Source organism: Castor canadensis, chromosome 1 (genome assembly GCF_047511655.1).
Source record: "Castor canadensis chromosome 1, mCasCan1.hap1v2, whole genome shotgun sequence".
Classification (NCBI taxonomy): Eukaryota; Metazoa; Chordata; class Mammalia; order Rodentia; family Castoridae; genus Castor; species Castor canadensis.
The window spans coordinates 115061094-115073226 of NC_133386.1; the positions used below are offsets into that span (position 1 = coordinate 115061094).

The 12133-nt window shown below is 39.1% G+C and overlaps 2 protein-coding genes across 7 annotated transcripts in view; one reads left to right on the forward strand and one right to left on the reverse strand.

Annotated features, from left to right (window-relative positions):
• LOC141422477 (neutral amino acid uniporter 4-like) overlaps positions 1 to 12133 on the reverse strand; it is a 449783-nt gene that overhangs the window by 390634 nt on the left and 47016 nt on the right. The window lies entirely within an intron of this gene.
• LOC141421463 (deuterosome assembly protein 1) overlaps positions 1 to 12133 on the forward strand; it is a 409755-nt gene that overhangs the window by 349737 nt on the left and 47885 nt on the right. For 5 of the 6 annotated variants that reach the window (XR_012446504.1, XM_074069522.1, XM_074068427.1 and 2 more), the window contains 3 exons: positions 4247 to 4378; positions 7192 to 7305; positions 8234 to 8476. Coding sequence is in view for 5 of the 6 variants with exons in the window: in XM_074069522.1 (XP_073925623.1) it covers positions 4247 to 4378; positions 7192 to 7305; positions 8234 to 8476 (489 nt within the window). In the remaining variant the exon portion in view is untranslated. The remainder of the gene's footprint in view (positions 1 to 4246; positions 4379 to 7191; positions 7306 to 8233; positions 8477 to 12133) is intronic. The other variant, XM_074068942.1, reaches the window with a different exon arrangement.

Below are 12133 nucleotides of genomic sequence, written 5' to 3' on the forward strand. Positions count from 1 at the left end.
TTTCAGTAGGAAGTCTATTATGATAGCAAGAAACAGGAAGATCTTTAATGAGAAAGCATAACCAACAGATGCCAGTGCCAAGGTAGCACAGATGTAAGAAGTAAATGAAAGATGAAGACTTTAAAGCAGATATTATAAAAATGCTTCAATGAGCAATTAAAAACATGCTTGAAATTAGGGAAAAATTAGAAAATTCTAGAAAAGAAATGATACTTTATAACTGAAAAATACAATAATCTAACTAAAAATTCAGTGGAAGGGCTCAGAAGTAAGATAGAGAAGAAAAGGAAAAGATCCATTACTTCATAGATAGTACAAGAGAAACTGCCTGATGTGAGCAATAGAAAGACTAAAATTCATGTCATTGAATCCCAGAAGGAGAGGAGAAAGGGGGTAAAAAAAGTATTGAAATAATGCCTATAAAGTTCCAAAATTTGGCAAAAATGGAAACCTATAGATTCAAGACGCTGAGTCAACCTCCAACAGGATAAACCCAAGGAAATGTATGGCAAACACACTACAGTCAAAGTTCCCAAAACAAAAACAAATAATAAGCCTTGGAGGCAGCAAGAGAGAAATGACATCTTACTTATGCGCATAGATTTCACATCCCAAATCATGGAGGCCAAGTAAGTGGCACAATGTATTTCAAGAGCTGAAAAACAGAATTATCAACCAAGAATGCTATGTTCAGCAAAAATATCCTTGAGGAATGAAGGAGAAATCAAGACATTGTCAAAAGAAGTAAAACTGAGAGCATTTGTCACCAGAAGACTTATCCTAAAACAATGGCTAAAAGGAAGTTCTCTTTACAGAAAAGAAATGATAAAGAAGGAATCTTGAGACATCAGAAATGAAAAAGAAAACAGGACAAAGTGAAAACAAGAATAAATGGCAATAAACTTGCCTTCTGTTCTTTAATTTTCTAAATTGCTGGCTTAAAAAAACTATAATGGGCTGGCAGAGTGACTTTAAGTGGTAGAGCACCTGCGTAGCAAGCATGTGGTCCTGAGTTCAAACACCAGTACCACCAAAAAATGCATAACAATGTCTGTAAAGTGTGTAGAGGAAATACTTAGGACAATTATGTTATAAATTGGAAGGATAAAGAACAGTAAGATTTCTACATTTGAATTGAGAAAATACCAATGCCAGTAGACTGCGATAAATCACGTAAGTACCGTGTAATACCAAGACAACCGCTAAAACTACAGAAAGATGTACATCACAATAAAGTCCAAGGAAAAGAAGAAAGTGAAAACAGAGATCCTAAACAGGAGAAAAAACAGAAAACAAAACAAAACAAGAAAGTCAAACTTAAACTTAACAAATCAATAATTACATTAAATAGAAATTGACTAAATAAACCAATTAAAATAAAGTAATAGAGGAGTAAATTTTTTAAATGAACCAACTCTATGCTCTGTTCCAGACACTCACTTCAACTATAGTTAAATAGGCAAGCTGTAAGTAAAAAGATTGAAAAATATGCATGCAAATATTAATCAAGAGAAAACACAAGTGGTTCCAGGATGATTCAGTGGAAAAAGACAAGTCTCTTCAACAAATGCACAGGGACAACCACATATCCACATGCTAAAGAATTAGGTTGGGCCCTTGCCTTAAACCATTGAATGGGTCAAAAATCCAAATGCAAAAGCTAAGTCTATAAAATTTGTAGAGGAAAACATGGGAGCAAACCTTTGTGACCTTGGATTAGGCAATGGTTACTTAGGTATTCACAAACAACAAAAATATTAGATAAACTTGACTATCAGAATTTTTCAAGCTTCAAAGAGCACCATCTGCAGAATGAAAAACAGCATACAGAATGGAAAAAATATTTGTAAATCGTGTATAATATAAAAATAACATTCACTGCTTGTATTCATTTTCTGTTGCTATGATAAAATACCTGAGGCTGAGCATTTTTAAGAGGTTTAATGTAGCTCACAGTTTTGGAGACTGAAAGTCCTAGATCAGAAAACCCCATAACCTCCCTGTTTGGCCCCTCGTGGGGGCTCCTCTGACTGTTAGAATACAGTTGATGACATGACAGTGGCGAGAATTTGTATGAGCGTAATCACATGTCAAGACAGGAAGCTAGAGAGACTCAGGAGTCAGACTTGCTCTTTTTATAACAGCCCACTCTCTCAGAAAGTAACAAGGGTCTGATGAAACTACATTAATGCCTTCCAAGTATAGCAACCCAATGACAGGATTGCCTGTTAGGCACTACCTGCTAAAGGCTCCGCCACCTCTCAACAGCACACACTGAGAACCAATTCTCAGCAATGAGCTTTTGTATGTGGGACACACTCTGACCAAATCCAAGCCATAGCTCACTGATCAACAATAAAAAGACAGATTTGAATAGACAGCTCTCCAATAAGATACATGGATGGTCAATAAGCACATGCAAAACTACTGAACACCACTAGTCATTAGGGAAACATAAATCAGAGCCACAGTGAGAAGCCCCCGCACACCTTGGGGAAGGCTGTAATAAAAACATTATCAAGTGTTGATGAGGATACGGGGAAACTGCAACCCAGTACATCGTGAGCAGGTATATGAAGTGGGGCGCCCCTCAGGAAAACAGTTCAGCAGATTCTGCAAAAGTTAGAGTTTCTATAGAATGCAGCAGTTCCACTCCTAAGTATAAATTCATGAGGAATGAAAGCACATAGCCACACAAAAACTTGCATGTAAATGTTCATAGCAGCTTCTTCATACTTTCCTGAAGTGAAAGAACTCAAATGCCCAACAACTGATGAATGGTAAACAAACCGTGGTATATACATGCAATGGAATCTGTTCAGGTGAATTTTAGGGTAAGTGAAATACATTTCATAAGAAATCATATGAGGCAAAAAATGCAAAAGTAGCTACTTTAATATCAGATAAAGTAGACACAATTATTCATAACTTTATTTGTAATAGGCAAAAGCTGGAAACAAAGTCTCAGTATGTAAATGGTTAAACACACTGTGATGCATTCATACAATGAAATACTCAGCACTAAAGAGGAATCACTAATGATATGGGCGTGGACCTTGAGGACATTAAGCCGAATGAAAAGCTCCAATCGCAGAGGGTCATATACACATTATGTACTATTTTATAATATTCCCAAGATGACAGTTACCAAAATGGAAAGACATTACTGGTTACCAGAAACTAGGAGCAGGAGGACGAGGGGGATGTGTGTGGCTCTCAGCAGGTAGCAGGAGATTGACCTTTGTGATGATAGAATAGTTCTGTGAATCTCTCTCACTATCTCTCCCTCTCTCTCTCTCTTTCTCTCTCTTGGTGCCCCTGACCTCATGTAAGCTGTGCCCCTGAGCTACACCTCTGGCCTGAGTTCTGTATCTTGGTTTGATTGTGGTCGCTCAGCTCTACGCGTGATAAATGGCCGAGGGTATACACACAGATATAGGACCGATTTCAAATTGTTGGGTTTGATAATGTACGGTAGTTCATTAAGATGTACACATGTGGAGAAACTTGTGAAATGGGCCCAGAACCTCTCTGTGTAACTTTGCAACTTCCTTGGAACCTGTAGCTATTTCAGCATAAAAAGTATAACTAAAATACATTTGGAAGCAGATATATGGAAATTTCCTCAGTGCTGCTTATAGAAGTGTTACCTTTTACATCAACTATTCAGTTTCTTGGTTAAGGTCTATGCTGGTTATTTTATTATTTTTAATTAGCCACTGTTTACAAGATAGTTAAATGATGAAAACCAAGGGGTAGCTCACCTGCCCCCGTGTCTACCCAGTGCAATGGAGGAAATGCAGCAGACACATTGGGTCTCTCTCTCCTCCTTGGCTTCATCGTCATCGTTTTTTTCTATGTTGTCTTAAGCTGGTTATTTTATATATTGAGTTGCCAAAATTAAAATTGTCAACACAAGATGGCACTAAATAAAAGTAAGAAAAAAATGTTTTAATTGTGAACTTTGCTATGTATGGTTAAGACAAAACTGAACAAAACATTTATCAAGTGAATCGTTATTTAAGTGTGAAGTCAATGAAGTCCCAAATTTACATCAAGGCCAAATCCTGTTCAGCTTCAGTAATTTAATTTTAATAAACGGTTCTGTCTCACTAATTGGAACAGTTAAGCTTTATTGAACTTTGTCATCATGCCTTAAATTTTCAGAGATACACAAGAAGAAGCATGGTGAGCTCAAGCTAGAAAGAAATGCTGATAGTAAAATGTTAGTGTTTTTCTATTACAGTTTTCTAAGCTAACAAGCAACTTTGAAAAACTAAGATTACATCAGATGAAGCAAAACAAAGCTCACCGAAAAGAATTTCCTCACAGAGAAGACATGCCGTTTGAACTGAGCAATGTAAGCCAAAAATTAGAGGTGAGATATGTTTTCTTAGTTTCTTCAGGCGTCATAAAGATTGATTTCATGGGGGGCACTGAGGTGTCAGTTTCTAGTGCATGCGGGGGCGTGCACATGGTGGTAACAAACACCATTGCCAACCATCCTCTGTTGAGTACAGTTTCCTCCCTTCCAGCACTTCATGAATTAAAACATCACTTTGATTTATGCATCTTTTATATATATCAGTATTTTGGGAGAGCCGAAAAACGTTCAAAGAAACTGCAGCTGTTGAGTGAAATTGAAGGACACCCCTGGGGTCAGTTACAGCAGATACCTAATAAATCTTTTAATGGCCATTTAACTCTTAGGCACTTAAATCCCAAGGAAGCCTCACAATAGTGTTCAGAGCAGGACTTGACATTTCAGGGTTTTCTTTAAAGGCATAGCGCAACTCCAATTAAGTTGCTCTATTTCACCCAGAATGTCTGAAATCTTAGTTTGCTGTGTCACAGATGCCCTTATTCTCAGCTTTTTAAATTTCCAGCCTAGAAAACAAACACCAACTCTTTTCCTTCCCTATATGTGGGGAGCAGATTAAAGCCTATGAGAACTGGACACAAGCAAGGTGAGATGCAGTTAATTTCTTTTACCTGTAGGCAGAGATAGGCACAGCCCCTGCCATGAAACAGGGAAAGGCAGAACAGCTGCATCTCCTAAGTTGTGTTCAGAGAAGCAGGAACACACGTTTCTCCTGTTGCAATGTCACACCCCTTCCTGTGGCTCCACCCAGTTTGCTGCTATAAAAGACCCCTAAAGGAGGAAGAGGGGCTTTTGCTTTTTGGGGCTTTACTTTGGGCTCTTGGACTTTTTCCTTGGCTTTTGGCTTTTTGCTTTGGGGGACTTTTTGCTTTTGAATACTGGGAAGAAGCTTTTACTTTGGGCCTTTTGGTAAAGGAAGCTTTTGGAAGGGAAAGGAATTATTGAAGGGAAAAATTTCTGAAGGGAAAAGAATTGTTGAAGGGAAAATGCTAAAGAGGGGTTGATGGAAAGTCTGCACCCAGAACTTTAACAGAACTTTAACAGAAAGCAAGGCTGAGAAAGAACTTCATACATAGATCTTAGGAAAGCTAAAGAAAAGCCAAAGAGAACATGGGACAGTGCACAGTGCAAGTCTTAAGGGCGAGACCTTAAGAGTTATGTATGTGCAGTTTTGTGGCTGCTGTTTGCTAGTTTGAGCACTGAGGCTTTGAGAGAGATGGGACAGTGGAAGCCTAGGGGCAAAAGACTTGAAGGGCAATTAAGCTAAAGATAAGCTAAGAGCAAACATGGGACAGTGGGAGCCTAAGGAAAGAGGTTTTAAGCAAGGTTTTAAAGAAGACTTTAGAAGCAAGATTTTAAAGAACTACAAGAAGTAAGGCCTTAAAAAATCAAGATAGAGAAAAGAAGCAATGAGGGTTGTGCATTTCCAGCCGAGTGTACAACACACCTGACCCCAGCTTTCTGTCTGTCTGTCTATCCTGTGTCTTTTCTCAAATCTCCAGTCGCCCCCAGTTAAACCCAGTTAGGTCCAGAAATAACCAAGGAGCACGAGAGAAAGCCTCGCTCCAGCAAGGGAGGGAGTGCGAGAAACAGCACCCCCTTCAGCTATATGCTTTAATATCCCTGCTGCAGGTTATGAGTGGCTCATGGATTCTACTATAAAATCCTATAGTCTGACTTCAGCAGGGCTTCCCACCTATAGATAGATAGTGCTGCTGTCTGTCTGTCTATCTATTGGCAGTACTGGGGTTTGAACTCAGAGCCTTGCGCTTGCTAGGCAGGTGCTCTACCCCTTGAGCCATACCCCCTGCCCTTCCGGCTTTAGTTAGTTTTTTGAATAGGGTCTCACTTTTTGCCTGGGTTGGCTTCAGACAGCAATATTCCTATGTATGCCTCCTACATAGCTTGGTCTACAGCTGTGAGGCACTATGCCTGACATATTTGTTGAGATAGAGGTCTCAATTTCTTTCATTCTTCTCAAACCCTAAACTGCAGCACCACCATCCCCAGCCAACAATCCTATTTATCCTACTTATTGTCTGGTAATGGTTTTCCACCTTCCAATGACAAAGATGAGACTTTTAGGAACTTTTGGTCTGGCCTTTCTCTTACTTTTCATATTGCACCCCAGATCTGCCCTTTGTCTTTCCTCCTGTCTAGTTGTCTTGGTCCCGTTTCATGTATCCCATCATACTCTTCCATTAACTGTATTTCTGCCCCAAATATCTTTAATACCAGAGAAAAATAAGGTCTGGGATCATAGCCCTTAAGCTACACTATTGCAGAAACTTTGTAGGAAGTCCTGGGTTTTCTCTTTAGAAGTCCTGCAAATTTTACATCTTGCAGGGTAATATTTGAAATTCCAAAAGCCCCACAATCCCAAACCTTATTGAATATTGGCATAATGCCACAGGTGGAAGATTCCACACCTGATCTCATATAAGTTACAGTCAAAACACAGGCACACTAAAAATATTGTATAAAATTAGCTTCGAGCTAGTGTGTGTAAGGTACGTGGGAAACAAATGAATTTTGTGTTTCAGCTTGGGTTGCATCTCTAAGGTGTCTCATTGTGTGCAGGCAAATATTCCAGAATCTGAAACACTCTAGTCCCAGCATTTCAGATAAGGGATGCTCAGTCGTAGTCACAGATCCAACATGCTGATTTGATACATTTTTGCTTAGCTGTTTTCCTACTAGGTAAAGAGTGAACTTACTTTTTCTCCCTCAGGACCCAGACACACAAATGAAAGGAGCCCTTTAAATGAATAATGTTCTTCAATTTGTGTTTGTCTCCCCACTTTTCAAAGGAATTTAGAGCAAAATCAAGAGAATGGGACAAGCAAGAGATACTATATCAGACGCACCTGGTTTCTTTAGATGCTCAACAAAAACTACTGTCTGAAAAATGTAATCAATTTCAGGTAAATTATCTAATACTTTTCTCTAAATTAGAAAAAATAGAGGCTAAGTATTGCCATCTTTGCCATTCAGCATGTAATTTATTTACAAACTGAAACATAAATGTAAGGAAAATAACCAGAGTAAGTCCACTGGTGGGTACAGTCACCAACACCTGTAATCTCTAATGACAAATATAGTCTACACATCTGAAAGCATGATGCTATTAAAAATTCCACTGTATGTCTTCATTCGGGCATGGTGGTTCACGCCTATAATCCTACCACTCAGGAGGCAGAGATCAGAGGATCACAAGGTTGAAGCCATCCTGAGCAACATAGTGAGACCCTGTCTCAAAAACTCACAAAAACTTCTCTTCTGCGTGGTCTGTTCATGCTCTGCTTGTTTTCCTTTTGTGGCATTTGTACTTCTTATTGATGTGTGGAAGTAGTATACATTAAGAATCATTAAACCTTTTTATGTGTGTTAGCAAACTTTTTCCCTACAATTCATTTGTTTCTGTTTTGCTTATTTTTGGTCATAAAGACATTTTTCAACTAGAGCATAATTGAATTCATAAATCTTTTCTTTTGGCAGCTTCTAGATTTTCTTTCTTGCTTAGTAAGATTTTTCTATCTCTCTTTTCTACCCTTCCCTACTCTACAATTTAGCAGTAAGATTATAAAAATACATTTTGTACTGCCTGAAATTGAGATTTTAGAACAAACAGTACTGCATTCTTCAAGCCCAACTCCATTGTTACAAAACATACTTAAAGAATTGGAGGTGTAGCTTAAGTGGTAGAGCACCTGCCTAATAGCCCAAGGCCCTTAGTTCACACTCCAGTACCACCAAAAAAAATATATTTTATTGATTCTTTCATTCTTTTATTCTGTGTAAGTTTAAATATATTGTTCTTCACTTAATTCATTCAGTTCTCATATTTCTCAGAAACAGGCGCAAAATTATCAAACTCAACTAAATGGTAAAAAACAGTGCATTGAAGACAGCAGCTCTGAAATTCCTCATTTGGTTGGTGAAGCAGATTCCAATTGTGAAACCAAAGAAAGAGATGAATTCATTATTGAAAAATTAAAGTCAGCTGTGAGTGAAATAGCACTAAGCAGGAACAAGCTACAAGATGAAAATCAGAAGCTCTTACAGGAACTCAGAATGTACCAAAGACAGTGCCAGGTGGAGAATTCCTTTTAATTTTCCTGTGGATTGTGTAAGTGCTGAATCACCAGGTATAGGATTAGAAAGCTGGCTTTCTGTCACACGTGTAAGTCAGTTCATACTTTCTCTTAGTAAGTAATTCTCATGAGTAGATTCAGTAATGACGCAGATACCTCACTGCGCTGGAGTGCGCTTTGGTTCTGCAGCAGAATGATAGTAATTATCACTAGTGCATCATAACGCAGTCACATACAGACCCCATGCCTAAAACCAGACCTGCTAACCATACACCTCCCTCTGTCCCCATGCCTCGTAACTCCCGGGAATCCTGGGTTAGAGATAGAGGATATCATGAAAGGTTAAGCAATCTAATAACTTCAGTGAGAGGCTTGGGAGGGTAACTCCTTCTGATTCTTCACTGGTAACTTGATGTATTAGCTTTCCATCACTATAACAAAACACCTGAAATAATCAGTTTATAAAGATAAAAGGTTTATTTTGCTTACAGTTTTGGAATTCTAGTCCACTATTGGTTGACCCTATTGCTTTGGGCCTATGGTAGGGCAGAACTTGATGTTAGAAATATGTGATAGAATAAAGCCACTCACTTCATGACCAGGAAGCAAGTCACACCCCCATTGACTTCAAGACTTCTCACTCTGCTCACATCCCTAGGGTTGAGCAACTTCCCAGCAGTGCCACCCTATGCACCAAACCCTTGGGAGACATTTAATGTCCAAACTATAGCACCTATCATAATCACCTACCAAGCAGTGGTCTAGAATTTGTTTTTAGGTAACCTTAACATTGTAGATGTAATAGATCATTTATCCAAATATTTTTTCGTCTTTCTCTTTCTTGTAATCATTAGGAAAATTTTAAAGTATCCATCAAAATTAGCCGTTGCTGACTTCCTAACTGTGAAAGAATTATTTATATTTTACTCCTCTGCTTGAGACATTCTGTGGTTTTCTCTCTCATTCTCAGTTTTTTTATCTCCTACCTCCAAACATTCAGCTACTTACTACCATTTCTTTATGCAATTGGTCCATCCTTGGCCACACTGTCTTCCCTACCCATCCTACAATACACTTTTTGAAGTCACTATCTGAGCAGACTTCCAATTCCCTAAGACATTCCACCCCAATATCTTCTGCCACTTAAACTGTGAGTATCATTTCTTAGTCCTCCCATGCTACCACGTTATGTATGGATTCACCCTCAAGTTTCTTTCTGTGCCAGCATCTGCTATTCTCTGTCCCTCTGCCACACATTTGAGAACACAAGGTTTCCAGCTTCTCATTTAGTGGCATTTCTAAGAGAAGTAAATCTTCCCCATCTCAAACTCTAGCTTTTAAGGGGTAGGGCATTATTCTAAGAAAAATTAGAGTATGGATGTAAACAAGCAAACCAAACTAAACTACATATGCTAACCATGGAGGAAGTCAGACATTTTCTAGAAAGAGAAACACCTCTGGCTCTTTATAGTCTAGAAGAGAATAACCTCATTCTTTTGCTGTAGAGGTTACCCAGGGTCTTCTGTGGTCAGTTTGCAGTCAGCCCACGCTGTCTTGCTTCAGCTGTGCTTGTGTGACTGCTGCTTCCTATGGAGGTCTCACCCTCTCCGTGGCTGCTTCCCATTCACCTCCCTGGGAATGGGACAATGGGTCCTGCCTTCTGTTTAGAGAAAAAAAATTTTCTAATTAGAATATATTCATTGTACAGGGTGATTCATTGTGACAATTTCAAATAGGCTTATATCATCCATTGGTTAAATCACCCCCACCGTCTCTCCCCCTCAACCCCCTCCTAACTCCACTTAAAACTATTGCAAGAGGTTTCTTTTATTCTATTTCATATATATATATATAAGAAGTTCATCGACCATATACCCTCACCTTCATCTCCTCCATTCACCCTCCCCCTCCTCACAAGAACCCATACATTACACCTGTTTTACAGTTCTGTCTTCTATTACCAACTTCTAAGTGAATGTTCAAGGGGTGAACATAATTTACTGTGAATACGCTGTGAATATACTTTACTTTGGTCTGTTCAACCTCTTCCATTACTCTCCATTTCCCCTTTACTTCCCATGCCCCCACCCCCCATTTTTCAGCATCTTTCAATACACATCCTTATATCCTCTGCCTTCACAGATGTTATGTTTTACAATGTTGTTGACACTCTATCATTCTGTTTTCCTTTCCCTTCTTCCCTGAGTGCCATAGAGTAGTTCCATTGTTACAGATATGTTCTACATATGAGTTTGTATATGATCATGCTTGATTTTGTATATGTGTTTATCTTTTGTGGATCTATCCTCCATGTATGAGAGAAAACATATGGCCTTAATCTTTCTGAGCCTGGCTTACTTCACTTAACATGATATCCTCCAATTGCATCCATGTACTTCAAACCACATGTTGTCACTCTTCCTTATGGCTGAGTAATACTCCATTGTGTATATGTACCACAATTTCATGATCCATTCATCAGTTGTAGGGTATCTGGGTTGTTTCCAATGGTTGGCTATTGTGAATAGGGCTGTGATGAACATTAGTGTACAGGTGTCTCTACTGTATCCTGTTTTACATTCTTTTGGGTAGATGCCCAGGAGTGGTACCACTGGATCATATGACAGTTCTATCTCTAGTTTTTTGAGGACTCTCCATACTGTTTTCCATAGTGGTTGTACTAATTTGCATTCCCACTGGCAGTGTATAAGGGTTTCTGTTTTTCCACATCCTCGCCAGCATTTGTTGTTGTTATTACCCTTGATTCTGGCCATTCTAACTGGGGTGGGATGAAATCTAAGTGTTGTTTTGATTTGCATCTCTTTTATAACCAGGGAAGTTGAACACTTCTTCATGTATTTACTGGCCATTTGCACCTCTTCCTTTGAGAATTCCCTGTTTAATTCATGTGTCCATTTCTTCACTGGGGTGTTGATCCTTTGGGGGCTGAGTTTTTTTGAGTTTCCTGTAGATTCTGGTTGTTCGTCTATTATTCAATGAGTAGCTTGGCAGAGGTTTTCTCCCATCCTGAGGGCAGTATTGCTTAAAGAAAACTTTAACTTCATCTGCCACTGCCTTTCTTCTGAAGACTGTGCCAGGGTCACATGCACTGAATGTGGTGGCTCTTCCAGGTGCTTCTCAAGTATTCTTCCCTGGGCTTCAGTCCGTCCTGCACAGACTGAAGAGTGTTCCGCTTTGTCCCTTCTTGACATCTTCTGACTCTGTTCCCTAAGATGCATTCTGTGTTGGCCTGTATTTCTTTGTCATAGGCATAGGCTCACTTGTGAAATAGAAATGGCTACTCTTACAACCATAATCTAGGGAAAAAAGAGCCTCATTTTCCCTTCTTGGCAACATGACTGACTTTGTCTGAAATGCTTTCCTTGACAAACCCTACACTACTTCTCAGAACTTTATCATTTACACTTTTCCAGGAAGTAGGATGGAGAATTCTGTTCAAAGAAAAAGTGTTTGAAGTGCAGGAAGGGTGCACACTGAGAAACACTAATAATTAACAGCCCTAGTGTCACCATTTGTACCTTCTCTCTCATCGATGCCTTCAGCTGTACTCTCAGGCTTCATATACTGACACTCCTATTGACAAGCTGGTGTGGGGGTTCTGAAGGTATAACCAGAACCTAGACAACATCAGGAACCA